General features: G+C 36.0%; 1 protein-coding gene across 1 annotated transcript in view; it reads left to right on the forward strand.

The window, feature by feature from the left end:
- FAT4 (FAT atypical cadherin 4) overlaps nucleotides 1-18,799 on the forward strand; it is a 175,464-nt gene that overhangs the window by 114,263 nt on the left and 42,402 nt on the right. The window contains exons 7-8 of the mRNA XM_055317010.1: nucleotides 5,940-6,120; nucleotides 17,454-17,704. Coding sequence (XP_055172985.1) covers nucleotides 5,940-6,120; nucleotides 17,454-17,704 — 432 coding nt within the window. The remainder of the gene's footprint in view (nucleotides 1-5,939; nucleotides 6,121-17,453; nucleotides 17,705-18,799) is intronic.

Below are 18,799 nucleotides of genomic sequence, written 5' to 3' on the forward strand. Positions count from 1 at the left end.
GACAATTATGGAACTACCCACAGTAGCATGGATTATCAGAAGATTAAGCATAAACATTCTTTCTCCATGTAGATTTTTTTACACACTTCAAATATTGTTTTTCAGAATCCTGTGCATTGTTTGGTATTTGCTTTAAAAATGTCAGGTTTTCTATAAATTTATTCATGTTTATTTTACCTTTATATATATATTTACATACACATATGCATACATATACAGCTGGATGTGTGTATAATACATAAAATTTTGCAAAATGAAATCTGAAGTTCCTTTTATCTTCCAACTTACAATTATATTTCAAATGTCCACTGCACCTGCTAGCCTCTACAGTTATAAATTTCTGAGACCTTAACTTTTTATTACACTTGTATCTTCAACTGTTTTCTTTTGTCCACCATCATCTACCAGGAGTCTGTGTCATTATATCCTACCTCCTCTTTCTGAATGCATCTGTTTTTCATAAATCAATCCCAGATGAAACTGAAAAATCTTGCCCTATTATGCCACTGCCTATATAATTCATCATTATCAGATCTATTCAAACTAAACATTGGCCCCTGGTATTCTAATTCTTCTCCTGGGATTCAGGATTAATTGGGACCCTCTGTTATAAGTAGTAGACTATCTCCAAAACTTTGACCTTTGTCTGTGGTCTTGTTCTCCGACCCAGCCTTAGGCCAAGGCCTATATTCCCAGATGTATATTTCTAGAAGTATTTGGCTCTTTGAACTTTCAGCCAGTCACTAGACCAGATTTTCATATAAAGAATCAAAGGAAAAGACTACAGAACAAGAACAAGGCCTAATGGTATGCATTATGGGTTTATATAAAGATGAATTAAATGAAAGTATTCCTGCTCTCAATTAGCTTATAGCTTAATAGAAGTATGACAAATACATCAATAGTAATAATCATATAGAGTAAAACATCTGCAATAAGAATGGCAGTTTTATCTGAGCTCAATGAACTAAAAAAAGTTTTTTTAAGAGTTCTAAATTGGCTCTCTCTTTCCACTATGGCTGAATGTAAATAAATTCCTTAGATTCTTTGAGTCTCAAATTTTCCATAAAAAATAAACAACAATACCTACTTCATGGAATCTGTATATTAAATGAGTAGTACATATAAAAGATATATATGTATATATATACACATACACATATATATGATTTCAAATAAGTGTTCAACAATATGTATATACAGATATATATGTATATATACATTTATACTCCCATTTATAGACAAAATGGGACTAAGTTTACACAGAATAATGAATATTTCAGCTTTTTGATATACTAATGTTGAGGCTTTTTGGCAACTTGCAGGAGGAGGCATTCCATATTTCTCTTGATTTCATCTTCCTTAAAGTTTAAAGGTGATGACTTCCAGAGCTCACACTATCAGTGGACAGAATGAGGAGAGATCTGGGAGTATGGTGGTAGGCCCCATGCCCAAGAATAAAAGTAAAATATATTAGAGACAGAATTCAAATTTAGGGTTGGTTAAATCTCAGTAAATGACTTAGAAATTTGGAACAATGTGTTTGTAATGTATACTTGTAAAATTGGGGGAAAAAAAAGTAGATAAGACCTAATGCACATCCTTTGAGGCAACAAGAAAGGGAGATCCCTAGAGAAACTGCGGTTCACTCTGTCAATTCATGAAGAAAATAGTAGGAGCCCTAAGTACTTATAAAGTGGATTGTGGCTGTTACTAAGGGAAGAATAGGGGAATCTGGGGATCACTCTTTGCTTGAGAAGAGTCTCCATGTAGATATAATCTCTATTGTTTCCATTTAGAGAAATTAAAATTTGAAAAATGATTTTGAAAATGCACCTAAAGACAGTTGATTTGACTTTTAGTTGTGGGACAGCCCACAGAATCTCACTAAATCTAGCCACCTATGGGGCTGCTTCTCAAGCCAGAACCTTCTGTTGTCACTGGTGTGCTTTTAAAATCTTTTGGAAAATTAGACATTCTCTGGTATGAAAACAGTGAGATTGAACTTGCTGCATATCTTCCTGCGTAAACAGTGTTTTTTTCTTTTTGCTTACTAATTCAGAAAACACATCAGCAACAATATTTATGTAGTTTGTAGACAAAGAAAGAAATCACATGTTCCTGACCAAATGTTAGTCATCATTTTATGTGGTTTTTCCGTATATGTGTCATCAGACACTTTAGAATACCAAAGATACAATCTTTGGTTGGTAGTTACTAGGTTATTTGTTAACAAATTTAAGTATTTATTATTTGTTAGAGAGCAATGTGCATACCAGAAATATGCACCAGAAATATGCACATTGCAGTCTTCTTTAAACTCTCATTGTAAATTACCAATATTTTTTTTAAATTTTTAAATTACCAATATTTTTTTTAATTTTTAAATTTCCAATCAATGTATCCTCCACAAAACTATGAAAGTTTTGAGAACCGTTTAGTATTGTTACACTATAAAGGAATCATTAAGAGGAAAGGATGACTCAAATGTTTTCCTAAATAATATTATTATAAAACTGACTCAAAAGTTTTGTTGAGGAACAAAAATCCTGAGAATAATGACATAGAAATTGTAAGATTTAAAAATGAATCTTCCATAGGTCAACTTTTAATTTATCTTATTCCAAAGCGAGTACAGTGGGGCACCTGGTGGCTCAGTTGGTTAAGCATCTGCCTTCTGCTCAGGTCATGACCCCAGGGTCCTAGGATCAAGTCCTGCATCTGGGCTCCCTGCTCCATGGAAAGCCTGCTTCTCCCTCCCCCTCTACCCCTCTCCCAACTCATGGCCTATCTCTCATTCTTTCTTTTTCTCAAATAAACAAATAAATAAAATCTTTAAGAAAAAAAAGGCAATACAAGAACAGGGAGTAATAAAGAATACATTTTAACCATGTGCCAGTCACTATGGCATGTTACATTTCCCTCTACACCTCTTTGGTATAGGTTCTATGCTTATTATTCCCATTTTGCAGACAAAGATACTGAGATTTAATGAGTAGAGTTCAATGGCAGTAAAGGAAATGAAAGAGCCCTCCATCTCCTCCTATCCTTTGCTTCTAGGACCTCAATTTAGTTATTCCCTCTCTCTACTCATCATAGTATAAACATTTGCCTTCCCATGACCACCTCTTCTTGCTCACATAAAAGAGAGATATCCTCTAGGTACATTTTTTCGATGTAACCAGTGGAAGAGATACTAACATGATGCAGATATTTCACCAAATTATATATAATTAAACACATATAAGAGATTTAGGTTAAACATTAATGATCAATAATGCCCCTGAATATATTTAATTAGCTTTAATATGACCCTTGTGAGAAATTCCAAGTTTCTTTTTTTTTTCAAGATTTTATTTATTTTTTCATGAGAGACACAGAGAGAGAGAGAGGCAGAGACATAGGCAGAGGAGAAGCAGGCTTTCTTTAGGGAGTCTCATTGGGACTAGATCACAGGACCCAGGGATCATGATCTGAACCAAAGGCAGATGTTCAACCACTGAGCCACCCAGGTACCCCAGAAATTCAAAGTTTCTGACAACATTGTTGTTTCCAGATGCCCCACAAACTTCAGGGTTCCTCACTGATTCACTTTTTTCTCCAATTTATGTCTTGTATTGTTCTACGGGCCCAGGTTGTCCAAGGTCCCAGTATATCTCACTGAGTGGCACCTGTTCAAATCCTAGCAACGCCTTCCAGCCTTTTGCCAGTGGCAAACATCTTGACATACAAGTCACATGGATTAAATCCCAGCTTCCTCACTATATCTATGGCCTTGAAAAAGTCCCATAACCTAATCATCAGCTTATTTAAACATAAAATGGAGACAGCAGAATTACTCACTGATGAGGATTGGATAAAATAATCCACGTAAACTTCTTAAACCAGTACTTGCATACCTAAGAACTCAATAAGCATTTGATATGGTCATTATTAATGGGTTGAGTGAGATTTTTAATGTCTTATTTTGATGTACTTCTTCAATGTTTACAATACCTCCAAATCTATTTTGTGTGTGAAATATTTGTGGCATCATTTTACCATGATTTACACTAAGTGACTAGTGAAAAGGCAATTATACTATTTTAGTAAGTTTGTAGTTAATGATTTTCTTTCATTTAATATAAAATCCAAACATCTAAAAGATAAGACTTGGGATGCCTGGATGAATTAGTCAGTTAAGTGTCTGATGGGATTTTGGCTCGGGTCATGATCTTGGGGTTGTGAAATCAAGTTCTACATTGGGCTCTGTGCTGGGCAGGGACCTGCTTAGAATTCTATCTCTTTCTCTCCCTCTGCTCCCTCTCCCTACCCTCAAATGCTACATGCACTCTCTCTTTCCCCCCACCCCTCTCTCTCTCTCAAAAATAAATAAATAATAAAATAAGATAAAATAAAATAAAAGATGAAACTTTGGCAGTCATGAATTTTAAAATATCTTCACGTAAATGGAATGTTTAACATAAAGTATCTTGCTAAGAAAGATATATATAGCAGTAATTATCACTATGTAGCCTAAATTTAATTGCATAAGTTTGGGAGCGATCATGCTTCATTACAATGCCCAGCTCAACAGGTCATATATATTTTCATCTAACATAGAGTTCGAGCTTCCTGATACAGAGTACAAAAATAACAGATCACCAAACCCACTGGGTTCCATAATTTTCTAGTCTGATGATTTGGGTTACTATACATTTGAGCATAAAAGCTAATTGGTTTCAGGCCATCAGTGATTACAATCTAAGAACATAGGAAAAGTTTAAATAGTAGTAAAGGAAATATCAGCAAATCACAAGATCACTAGAAAAAAATAGTATCAGAAGGTTGTGAATCTCGATACCAATCAGTGAGAATAAAAGGACACACCATAGACATTTTACAGAGAAATGAATGAGTGAACAAATTGGTGGCATTTTAAAAATGTGTCAAGTGCTAGAAATAAGTAGAACTTAAACTTCATGTAAGGAGAAATCATTGGGAAACAAAGCTTTAATATCTCAAATGAAAACAGAATATTCAGGGCTTTGTTTTATTTTAGATAAAAATAGCTAAACATATCTCTATTGTTTCTAATTAGAGAAATTAAAATTTGAAAAATGATTTTGAAAATGCATCTAAAGTAGTTAATTTGACTTACAGTTGTGGGACGACCCATAGAATCTAAACAAATACGGCATCTGATCTTCACCACAAAGAGTCTGTTAACTTTGTGTAATACAGACACTGTACACCAAGGTTTTGTTAAATGTTGGCTTTTTGTTATATGCTGATAACAGCTGGAACAAGAAATTTAAAAAATTGTTTCATATTTATATTACACAATAAATGAATGTAACATTCCAGGTCAGCTCATTGACATAATGTTATTTCCAGCTAGTGGGAAGATTGTGGTTTTGAACTTGAAGCTTTATTTTTTTTCTTTACAAACAAATATTAGTACAGGAAAGGGTATTGGAAGACCTAGGAACAAAAATTTTTGATGTTAACATTGATAGTCACAGCTAGGAATTTAGTTTTCTTGCCTTGTCAGTTGGCCAGCTATTCAATGCCCATGGGTATTGTCCAAATCTGGACTGAGCTACTTTAATGGAATTTCAGGGAAACCAGTAATGAATGCCTCTCCTGCGGTGTTTAAATGATATTGTTGTGTTCTACGTTGCCGAATCAGCACCTGTAAAATAGAATTAGAGATTGATATACTCTTTTTTTTTTGTGCAGTATCACCAGAAAAGATTTGAAATACTCGTTCATAAATGAAAATACTTTTCTTGTAACAAACTTAAAAATCACTCCACCGCTTGTAGCATTTGGAAATTTTACTTTGAGATATTTTCTAATATCTCTTCAGTAGTGCTATCTATAACCAATTATTGTTACATATTCTGTTATCTTTGCTATTTGTAAATATGAAAAGCTTGATTCTGTCTTCCTTCTAGGATCCCCAGCCCTGACTGGGACTGGAACAATCAGTGTCATAGTAGATGACGTCAATGACAATGTCCCCACTTTTGCCAGTAAAATGTATTTCACAACAATTCCTGAAGATGCACCAACTGGAACAGACGTTTTATTGGTAAATGCCTCAGATGCTGATGCATCAACAAATGCAGTTATCAGGTCAGTACATGTCCCTCTGTAAATTTTGTTTTTCTCATCAAACATTAGTCTTTGGTTTAAATGAATATAATGCTTAATTTTACTATAAATTCTGTGATATTAACACATAGCCCTATTGTGGTTACCTACTGTTAAATTATCAATTATGCTTAAAATGAGTATTTAAACAATAATAATTTTATTTATTGTTCCGGAATTTTAATTAATTTTATTTATATTTTTATTATATGTCATGATTTTGTAGTTCATGTAGTCCATTTGTAGGGCAAGGTTCACAGGGAGATTCTTCTGCTTCATGTGATTGACTGGTATCACTTGGTGGTATTTACCTGGTCACTGAGTGGTTTGGAGGGCTCACTATGTCTTCACTCAATGTCTGGTGCCTTGGAGGGGATGGCTCATCTGGGCCCCTGTCTCTGATCTGTGGTTTCAGGGTTTCTTAATGTGGTTCTTTAGCAGATAGTTAAAATGGGCTACATGGTAGCTCTGGACTCCAAGAACTTCAGGTGAAAGCTGGCAGTACTCCTAAGGAAAAGGCCTGGAAGTGACATAGCATCATTTCCATAACACTTTTTTTTTTTTTTTTTTTTTGGTCAAAGCAGCCATGACCTGCCCAGATTGACTGGGAGGAGAAGTGCACATCACCTCTTGATGGGAGGAGTATCAAAGAATTTTTAACCCAACCATTAGCCCCAATAAGAATATTTATATTTTCAAAGTTTAAAAAGTTTATTTTACTCTACTTACCTCTGTTTAAAATGGAGAAAATAATACGATATCTTGTTCAGAGAGGATGTGAAAGCAGTTGGGTTGTAACATTTGGTGGATCTAATTGTGTCACATTTCCTCTAGGCCCATTCTACACTTTAAGAAATGAAGATTTCTAAACTTTCCAGAGAAAAGTCTCGAAAACATAAATGTTTCATAGCCAACATCACTCCTACCTTCTATAGGCTGATATTAGGTAAATTAGAGTGGGTCAGATGACTGTGGGAATAATAGAAGAGAGAATTTGAGAGTACAGAGGAATTATTAGTCAAGGGTGGCCCATGCATGTTGATATTGTGATGATTTGGTTAGTGATTTATTTTGTTTGTTACTAAATTCCTATTTACAAAAATCACTTTGGGAAACTGGCATTCATCTCTTTCTGCTGGTAGAGATGACTGAGTTATGTAGAAGGTCTCAAGGAATTTTTCATTTAATAAACATGCATTGATATATTAGTATGACTAACAAGGCAGAGTTTCCATTTTCTTTGAGCCTTCATTCTTTTGTGGTAGATAAACAATTTAACATGACATAGATAAGATTACTTCTTATGGCAAATGCAGCCTTAAAAATAAAACAGGCTTATATAACAAAGAGTGACAAGAAACTTTTAGATATGGTTATTATGGGTGGTCTCTCTAAGGAGGTGAAATGTCAGGCTGCAGAACTGGGGAGTGGGTTGGAAGTAAGCATGGTATATTTAGGGGCTTTATGAGTGTGAACCACTGAGTGAGAAAGGGGTCAGAGAGGGCCATACAAGGGCTGCTAGGTCATGATAAGAGATTAAGATTTTTATGTGTTAGAAATTGAGATTTTTAAATGTATTTTTATGTGAGAAATTATTGGAGTATTTCAAGCATGGACCAAGATAAACTGGTCTGTTTGGACTGGATTGGAGGAAGCAGGAATATAGAAAGAAGCTATTGGGAGAGAAACCAGTGAGACCATTTAGGTACTAATTAATATAGTGATTCAAACAAAAGATGGAGTGTCCTTGTACTAAGATGGAGAAATGAAAATTGAGTGAATAGATTTGTAAAATATATGATATTGTAAGTAGGAATAAAAAGAAAGAGAATAAAATCAGAGTCATTTACTAAGTTTTTGACTTAAACACCTGGACAGATGGTACCATTATAGATAGCCCTGGAGAAGAAATAGGCGTGGAAGAAACCAGAAGTTCTTATTTGAGTACAATATGACATGACTACCAGTCATTCACATAGAGATATCAGTTGAGACATTGAAGATATGAATGTGAAGCTTAGGTTAGGGTCAGGTCTGATTTTGGAATCATCAATGCTTAGAGCACATTTAAAACCAAAGAAATGAATAAGAACACTTTAAGAGAGAGTATAGAGAAACAAAAGAAGGGCAAGAACTGGTTACTTGAAATTCTCTCAATGCCTGAAAGACAGGTGTAGAAGGAAGTGTCACCTAGGTAGCTTAGCAGTTCTGGCCAGAGATACCGGAAGAAATCCAGAAGAAGATGGATATTGACCTGCACTATAAGACGGAAGGCTATGCATGAGCTTCTTTCAGAAGGCTGAAAACTTCCAGAAAAAGAACTGAATTCCAAGTGGCTTATACAGTCAAGTCAGTAAGGATGGGGAAAATTCCTGCCTAAAGTCATAGCTATATGCCTGTTGGGTCACTGTGCTTAGCACCTCCTGGAGAGAGGCAGGTACAACTTGCCTTCTTCCTGCTATGAGCCTCAAAAGACCAGTAAATACCACTTCCTTTGCTTGTCCTACACCAAAACATAGAAATAACGGAATCCATACCCTAAGAACTAGTCTTGGCTTAGTGTTAAGAGCACAGCCTTGAGAATGAAGCTGTGTAGAATTGCATCCTGACTCTACTATTAATTGCAGCACAGCCTATTTAACATTTCTGGGCATTTCTTTTCTTTCTTCTTCTTTTTTTTTTATTTATCTATGATAGTCACACACACACACAGAGAGAGAGAGAGAGAGAGAGGCAGAGACACAGGCAGAGGGAGTAGCAGGCTCCATGCACCGGGAGCCCGACGTGGGATTCGATCCCAGATCTCCAGGATCGCACCCTGGGCCAAAGGCAGGCGCCAAACCGCTGCGCCACCCAGGGATCCCTCTTTCTTCTTTTTTTTAAAGATTTTATTTATTCATTTGACAGTGAGGGAGAGAGAGCACAAACAGGGGGAGCAGCTGGGACAGCAAGAAGCCAGGGCTTCTGCTAAGCTGGAAGCCCCAAGTGGGACTCTATCCCAGGACTCTGGGATCATGACCTGACCTGAGGGCCAGACGCTTAACTGACTTGGCCACGCAGGTGCCTCTGAGCATCAGTTTTCTTATCAATGAAATAGGTATACTAAATAATACAACTGACTTGATAGAATTACTGTGAAGACAAATAAAACACATAAGTGAACTGCTTAGAATAAATAGTGCCTAGAACAAAAAATACTCAATATCCCTCAACCCGTACTGTTCTAAGTATGCAAAGAACTTTTCCCTTTGCCTGTCATCTGTTAGTGGTCAGTAAGTTTCTGACAATTTTGGAAGAGATGTCTCCTGTCCATTGTAGTGTTTTGGTCTAGTAAATCTTTATCTGCCATGCCAAAGAGTCTTTTTCTAAAGATAATGTGTAGACAGTCACCAATCAGCAGCAGAACAGTATCCGTGTCTGAGAAGTTTCATTTGCTGAAACAATCATGAAGCCTCATGTTTACACAGTTGATGAGGAATGCTATGAGGCTCTGCTGTCTTCTGGTGTGCGGCAAAGTTTCACTGAGAAATGTGACCCTATGTTTGTGAGCAATGGTGATCACTGTAAAGTTGGTCTAGAAAATCCTGTCCAGAATGTTTTATACCAGTGGTACTGGTAGCTTTGAAATGATTGTTTTGATTTGAGAGTATGTGTTTTGGTTGTTTGGTTGACTGGTTACATTTTCTTCTTCCTTTAATGTCAAAGAATTAACCTTGTGCTCTTACATTCACTAAGATCTATAAAATACATCTGTAAAAATCTTTAAATGATGACATTGACTGTCATAGAGTCAGATAATATAGAAATGGAAGCTATTTTTATCTTGGAAAAATAATTAAATCCACTTATCTTAAGATAGACAATTCCTATAGCTTAGATTTAAAATATTTTCATAGATAAAGTAATTATACCAGCCTAAATCTTATTTAATCTGTCCTCATATCTTTTTAATGAAATAAAATAGACTTTTCTATTAAGTGTCAATCGTGCCTTACTAATCATGGAATCCAAGAGAAATCTGTTCTCCAGATTGACAGAGCTGTTTTATATTGCTTATTTAAATATCACACATGTAAGTCATTTACCCAAGTACTGATGGGCTCTCTAAATTTTTTTTTTTATGATAGTCACAGAGAGAGAAAGAGAGAGAGGCAGAGACATAGGCAGAGGGAGAAGCAGGCTCCATGCACCGGGAGCCCGATGTGGGATTCGATCCCGGGTCTCCAGGATCGCGCCCTGGGCCAAAGGCAGGCGCCAAACCGCTGCGCCACCCAGGGATCCCCTGATGGGCTCTCTAATATCACAACCCGTTACTTGTCATATAATTTGTTAATTTTCCCTTATGGTCTACCTTAGTCTTGTACATAGCAGTCACCCAACAAATATTTATTTATATTTTTCTTTCTACCCATTTGATCAAGCTATACATTTTGATGGGTGGTGCATTTACTTTGAGTTATATACTTTATTTCATTTTTAGTGTTTTCCAATCTCGTAAACTAGCCTGTATTAATTCCTAGTCTTTTTTTTTTTTTTTTTTTTTTTAGATTTTACTTATTTATTCTTAAGAGACACGCAAAGAGAGAGAGAGAGGGAGAGGCAGAGACACAGGCAGAGGGCTCCATGCAGGGAGCCTGACGTGGGACTCGATCCCCCATCTCCAGGATCAGGCCCTGGGCTGAAGGTGGCATTAAACCACTGAGCTACCCAGGCTGCCCCTAATTCCTAGTCTTTATCTAGTTTACATATTTGCTTCCCAGACAGACATCCATTCCAGAAGTTAGCTTTTGAGGATGCATATCCCTTTTTCTCCCAACCAGTCCAAATCTCCATTTAAATCCCACCTCTAACTTTCATTGGAGAAACTCACGAAACTATGTTGACAGGGTCAACATTCAAAGGCAGATCCCTAAAAAAAACCCCAAAAACAAAAAACGAAACAAAAAACAAAAAACAAAGGCAGATCCCTTACCTTACTCTCTGTTCTAATCCCATCCCATCTAATTTCCTCCAAATCTTTATTTAACAGTTTTTGCATTTCTCTCTTGGATCTTCAAATCTTCTCTGTTCCCTGGATCATGTATTGACCCCTATGGAAATGTTGAGAATATCTAATAACTGATATTGAATGCTAATTCCTTTATTTACCTACCATGACCTAGAAAAATCACGTTTGTGCCTCTAAGGCTCAGTATATCCATCAGTAAAAGTAGAGATAGGAACTATTACTTTATAATTTGTGAGAGTTAAATATATATGATCACCTATTATGTGTGAAGTAGTATATATGCAATCAGTTAAGAAGCATAAATGTCTCTAATACAATTATCAGGACACAAAAGTCACTAAATTGGTGTTAATTTTTTCCATTTTATTCTTATGTCTATTTTATTCCTAATATATTCTTACATGCACGATGTCTGCAATATAGAAGTGACTGACAAATAAATGCATTGAATGAATGATTCCAATATTCTTAGAGCTGTTGTTTTTACTTATTTTTTTTTTTACACTACATTTTTAAGAGAGTGGGTCACTTCCTCACAGTTTTCTCTAACCATTTATTCTGGAAAATGTTTCAATCTGATTTTCTCCTTCATTGCTTTATTTAAAAAAGAATCTATCCAAAGATTATTCTGAAATTTACCCAGTCCAGTGATCTTTCTGAGTCTTTATTTTCCTTTGCCTTTTGCAATATTTGCACTACAGGTCGTCCTCTCTCTTGGCATTTGTTTTTTCCTCCTCAATGTCTATTTAAATGTTATCTCTTGTTTCTCACTCTGCATCTCTACCACATTTTCTAATTCACCTTCTGATCTCCTCTCTTTACAAAATAATTTGGATATTCCCCACAATGCTTTTTCTTAGTCCTCTGTGCCCTCCCCTTTTTGTATGTGAGAGCAAGAGAGAATAATCAATTTTCACAGTTGCAAGCACCCAGAAAACTATGCAGAAAACTCTAATCTGTGTTCTCCATCTGACTCCATCCCCAAACTCCCTGTCTATATTTATAACTCTGTAGTGGACACCCCTACCTGGAGGTCCTGTTGGCATCAGAAGCACAACTTATCAGAAACTCCTAACTTTTCCTGTTTCTCATCTTGGCATTCTGCTTTCTTTTAATGGTGTTGCCTTGCTTTCTTCATCCACGTTTGCTAGCCAAGGGTCATTCTCTCCCTCTATACTCAGTCAATGGACAAGTTCTCATGTTTCTTCTTTACTAATGCCTCTGGCACCCATTCTTTTCTGTGCATCCTTCTTGCCAAGATTTTAGTTCAGTCCACAATTACATCATGCCTGGACTATTACAATAAAAATTACCTTTCTTCTCTGACTCTGGTTTCTAATCCCTCCAAACTGTATACCACACTGTACTGTATAATCTTAGAGTCCTCACTATGGCCCAGGCACTTTATGTTCTGAGGACTTGGGCCCTCTAGCTACCACAAGGAGAACAGTTCAGTACAGGACATAATTTTGTAATCTTGTAATTATAGTACTCTGCTGACAAGTAGAGTTTAAGTACAGAATGGATGGAGAGGACGGCATACTTGTTGCTATCTGAAGAAATCAGTAGAAGCCTCAAGTAGTTAATGATTTTTAGAAAGACTGAGAAGTAGCTTGTCAACAAATAAGGGATGAAGGACCTTCTAGGCAAAGACAATAACAGGTACAAGGGCAAAAAGCTCTGTAGAAGCAGTGTCTGAGAAGCAAAGCTGTTGTGTCTGGTTGGTGTGGGTTAAGAATGGGCCTTGTAGACCAAATGAGAAAATCACACTTCTGTCTGCATCTAACGGGAGAAACAACTAAAGTGTTGAAGTTGAGCAATAACATGAATAGTCTACATTTTTTGATGATTTATCTCTCAGTGTTGTAGGAAGTAATGTGGAAGAAGTAAAGCCTGGGTCAGTGAATGAAAGAGCAATGGCAGTAATATGAACCAGCTTGGGCATTCAGGGGCTCAGCCTTAACAATGATACTCTTTTCCTCAAAATCTTTCAACTTCCAGTTTGTCCATGGCATAGTGCCCAGTCTCCATATTCCAGTCACTCCATAAATGGCCCCAGCATCTTCCCCAGCGTTTTCTGCCCAAATCCTCAACATATAGCCAAACTTTCAGGCTCACTGGATTACTTTCTGCTCCTGGGAAAGGAATCTGTGTTTTCTCAAGCTTTATGGTTTTGTTCAAATTATTCTTTATCCTAAACCAAGGTTCTGCAAGCTGCAGTCTGCAGGCTAGATTCGGCCCAGTGCCTGCATTTGTAAATAAAGTCATTTTGGAATATAGCCATGCCCATTCACATCCGTATTGTCTATGGCTGTTTTTGTACTGCAGTGGCAAGTTGAGTATTTCAGCGGAGCTCTTAATGATTTTCCAAAGCCATATTTACTAACACTGGCCTTTCCAGAGAAAATCTGCTGACTCCTAACTTGGAACACCTTTCTCCCTTTTCACTACTGTTGTAAGATGGGTAGCCCCTTTAAAACTCAGCTTAAATTTAGCCTTCCTCAAGGATGGCTTTCTTTTAATCATTTCACTCAAAAGTGGCCTCTTTGGCTTTTGGATACCTAGAGCAATGCTTCTGAATGGTAGCACTGAATGGTAATTCATAACACTTAAGTGTAACTGCCTGGTCTTGTGCTTAATTTTCTATCTCTCTTTCTTCCATTTCGGGTGTAGTCTTGGAGACAGGATTTTTAGCTTCTAATTCATGTCTCTGTTAGTCCGCCTATCCATTTAACTAAGTAAGTAGATGGATTATAATATATTATAAATGATAGATTATTAAATTACAACTGCATATATGTATATGCTGTTACATGTGTAAACCTGGATTTTAATTCTTATCATGTACCAATTCCAATTCCAAGTGCATATCATATGAAATTACATTTAATATTCAAAACCACCATGTGAAAGGAATGCATATGTGATTCACACTTTACAGGTGGAAAGAAAAGGCTTAGAAAGGTTTAGGCATTTTATGAATTTAAGTGTTATGAGTGAGGTAAAAATTCACACCCAAGTGAATGGTGTTTCAAAGTGCCGTCTCTTAACTATTACTAAAGTATCATAGTCTAGTAACATACAGCACAGGCTTTACTATCCTAGTAGATCTCAGAGAAAGGCAAACAAGGTTAAATCAAACTGGGATATTTTAGCTTTAAAATGATTGATTTAGATTGTAGAGAACAATGATGTCAATGTATGCCAATAATATGTAACAGTACTTTCTTATTCTTGAATCAGCAAATAACTAACACATTTGTTGATTTGCATTGAACCAAATCAATGTAAACCAATTCTATATTGACACATCTTAAACAAGGAGAGTCCCCTTTGGCCTTAGCAAACAGTTACAGCATTTCTTGTCTCAGTTCAGGCTGAGTTTTACCTTCTTTATATTGTAGTATAATGAAATAAGTGTGTGTTGAAGTCATAAAGATGGAAGTTCAAACCCTAGATTTAGGGGATCCCTGGGTGGCTCAGTGGTGTAGTGCCTGCCTTCGGCCGAGGGTATGATCCAGGAGTCCCAGGATCGAGTCCCACGTCAGGCTCCCTGTGGGGGGCCTGCTTCTCCCTCTGCCTGTGTCTGTGCCTCTCTCTCTCTGTCTCTGTGTCTTTCTGAATAAATAAATAAAATCTTAAAAAAAAAACCCTCTAGATTTACCATTTATAGATGTTATGCTTTGTTGTGCAACTATATTAGTCTCTCTTAGATTCAGATTCCTCATCTATAAAAAATCCAAAACACAACCAAAGAGTCAGGATTGCTTTGAAGTTAAATGAGAGCATATAAAAAAAAAATTCCTTGTAGTGTGTTCAGTACATATTAAAAGCCCAGTAAAAGGGATGCCTGGGTGGCTCAGTGATTGAGGGTCTGCCTTTGGCTCAGGGCATGATCCCGGGGTTCCAGGATCAAGTCCCACATTGGGCTCCTTGCAGGGAGCCTACATCTCCTTCTGCCTATGTCTCTGCCTCTCTCTGTGTCTCATGAGTAAATAAATAAAAACTTAAAAAAAAAGGAACACAGTAAGATACTACAAATCTTTAAAGACCATCATAGATGTTTAGATGTTAAAAAGATAGCACAAAACCCAATCTAATAGAGTTTATACCCCAAAGAAATTAATATGGACAAAAAAAAAAAAAAAGCAGGAAAGATCAACCTGAAAGGATGAGAACCAAACCAAGACTGAAGTGATAGAGGAAAGGCAAACCTGAGCATATTATTTTCATTGTTTATCCATTGTGTCCCTTCTATGTTTGTCTGTGTCTGTGTGTGTATATTTTAACTTATAAGTATAAATTGTGCAATGCTGGTGTTTCACTGCTGTAATGAGACATTACAGAACACTTCATATTTAAAATTAACTTTTGATATACTTCAGAATCAGGTAAAGTCTAGAAAAAAATCACATATTAACATGATTTTATTCTTTAACGTTCAAGAATAATAAAGATGTTAATTTCTTTTAAACAGTCATATGGTCCATAGCATGTATAATAGCATAAAATAAAGAATAAGAATTTATAGCACAAGATTTCATTATGAACTATTTCATTAAATCGGTACCAGAACTCACATCATTTGCCTTTCAACACATTGTTCTTTCTTTATATACCATGGTCTTTTCATATACAAAAATCCAAATTTAAACTGGCATGCATCTTTCATCACTTTAATTTTATTTTTATTTGTGAATGATTGCAGGAATATTTAATTGACCCCTGATCTTTCCTGTTAAAAGGCTGTAAAAAAAATGTGATGCTGTGAATTACTCTTTTTTCCCCATTAAATTATTTGGTAATTTCTACATCCACTGATAGAAACAAGGCTTCCCAGAATAAAATCACACAATTCTCAGAATTCAGGTTCTTACAAAATTTATTGAAGAGGTAAAACAATTTGATTATCATGAGTCCCGAATTTCTAACTTTAAGAGTTCAATTACAAATCACTGATATTTTTATTTTGATAAAGGGGCTAGATATTTGGTGTGTAAGGACAGTAATTATACTGTATAAAGAGTCACTGCTGGTCCAGGAGATGCTATTCTCATTTACCCCTGATCCTGACATGTGAGTGTGCCAAAAAGTCTTAAAAATCTGAGTGATATAAAAAAAAATCTGAGTGATATCAAGTGGTTTATAAATATTGAAGTCATCTCTCAGCCAAAACTCCCTGTCTACTTCTTTTATTCTATTTTGCTATCGTTTTATAGGAATTATATTTTTAAGAAAAATCAGCTCTCCAACAGTTCATTATTTCTCTAAAAAAAGGTTGAAACTGCTGAAATGTTTGTTTTAAACTGTGAGCTTAATGGGAGGAATGCACACACCACTTTATGCAATATGGGGCTTTTTCTACTGTCTATTAGATACTTTCAGTTGCTTTGTTTTCATGGGCACAAACCAAACTATCGAAACACGCGGTTAATTCCAACAAGGGTATTTCTTTGTTCATATAAAGAGGAAACCTTTTAAAGACATCCATTCCCTTGCCACCCTCCAACCTTAAAAACAATGGACCACAGCCAGTTTCTGAACCTTCAAGCTTAGCTACTTCTTTTCTAGTTGATCTTTGAGGAATACACAGATAGCTTTCCCCTTCATAAAGAAGAGAGAAACTATTCTCAGTGGAAACTCCTGCTCATTAACCAATCTGGTTAGCGTCAGAATATCCATGAAAATGTCATACCTCCCCTGACAACAAGAAAGAAAAGCATAGCCATATGAGGAATGACAAATGAGAGAACTAGTAAGTAGGAATGTCTTTGTATAAATAATCTGTTCTTTAGTTGTTCTGGGTAGTCGATGGATGTCAAATACGGTGTTATTTCTTTAAAAAATAAGAAGTTCAACTGATCTCTGGTTTACTATGGTACACAACAGAAAAATAATTTTTAGATTCATTTAACAGATGTTCATCTGTGATCCTGGCCACTAACCACAATATTAGAGTGAGGTTCTGATTTATGCTTTCAGGTTCACTTATTTATAACACAGTCATCTTCTGGGTATACTTTGGGGCCTTGTATGATCCAAGAAATCCATAGAACTTGAGAGGACCTGCTTGAGCTCATTGGATATTGCACAGTAAAGATTGTCAACGTGATGCCCTCATAAAATTTGAAATATTTATCTCCTAGCCATATTCTTTAATTGTGTGATCATACTTCTAGTGATTTTGTTTTATATTTCTGTCTCAGTTTTTTTTTTTATTTTAGTGAATAGATGCTACAACCAGAAAAAATGATAACATGAAAAACATGATAACCAGAAAAAATATCCCCATCTCTGCTCTCTTTAGTTATAGGATCATTGGTGGAAATTCTCAGTTCACCATCAACCCATCCACGGGACAAATCATCACAAGTGCATTGCTAGACAGGGAAACAAAAGAGAATTATACTTTAGTTGTGGTTTCCAGTGATGCCGGATCCCCAGAGCCTCTTTCCAGTTCCACGAGTGTGCTCGTCACTGTGACTGATGTCAATGACAATCCACCAAGATTTCAACATCACCCATATGTCACTCACATCCCGTCTCCTACTCCTCCAGGTAATCAAGCCAACTCTGAGGTCTCATGGATAAATGCAAACTATACATTGGGCATTTTCTATAAGTATATTTCTGTTACTTTTATGTGAACATTTCTGATCTAGCTTAGATTTGCAAATCCTCTAAAATTCAACTTGTTTTGACTAATGAAATTGCAGGAACGTTGAATCTCATAAATTAATTCTTTTATCCTAGAACAATTGTGCTTAAGATTTTATAATTGCCACATCTTTCCTCATACTGCTTCTTAATACTACTTTAATATTTTCAAATGATTAAAATAGTCACTTCCGAGTCAAGAAGGGTTTTGCCTGGAGACATAATTTGTTTGTAAAAAAAATGTAAAACATTGTTTCTTTATTCTTTTTCTTTTTTTTTAAGATTTTATTTATTTATTCAAGAAAGTCACTGCTTTATTTATTCACTGCTGAGCCACTCAGGCATCCCTGCATTTCTCTTTCTTCATTTCAATTTAGATTGGTTTCATTTGCTTGTTTGTAAAGAAAGACAACCTCCCTTAAGAACTGCACAAATAGGACAGCCCCGGTGGCTCAGCAGTTTAGCACCGTCTTCAGCCCAGGGTATGATCCTGGAGACCCGGGATCAAGTCCCATGTCGGACTCCCTGCATGGAGCCTGCTTCTCCCTCTGCCTGCGTCTCTGCCTCTCTCTCTCTCTCTCTCTCTCTCTCTCTCTCTCTCTCTCTCTCATGAATAAATAAAATCTTTAAAAAAAAAAAAAAGAACGGCACAAATACTCTGCCATTTGTAATCTTTGAGATGCATTTCAAACTAGAAAATGTACAAATATAGGCCAAATTAATTTGATTTGCCTTGCTCTAAAATGTTTTTAATTAGAAGAAAAAGTATAAGGATCCAGGATTTCTCCCCTCAGTGATCTTTGATCTTATATTCACTTGAGAATGTCAAATTGATACCAAAGTATAAAATGCATAAATTTTTGTGCCAAATTTTTATCAAAAGGAAATGTCAATATCAAAGTCATAAATCTTTGATGAAGGCCTTTAGTTGAAATGATGCTGACAGACATGATTCTAATTACATCCAATGTGTGGTGATGCAATATAGCATCCCCT

This window comes from Nyctereutes procyonoides, unplaced genomic scaffold (assembly GCF_905146905.1).
Source record: "Nyctereutes procyonoides isolate TBG_1078 unplaced genomic scaffold, NYPRO_anot_genome, whole genome shotgun sequence".
Classification (NCBI taxonomy): Eukaryota; Metazoa; Chordata; class Mammalia; order Carnivora; family Canidae; genus Nyctereutes; species Nyctereutes procyonoides.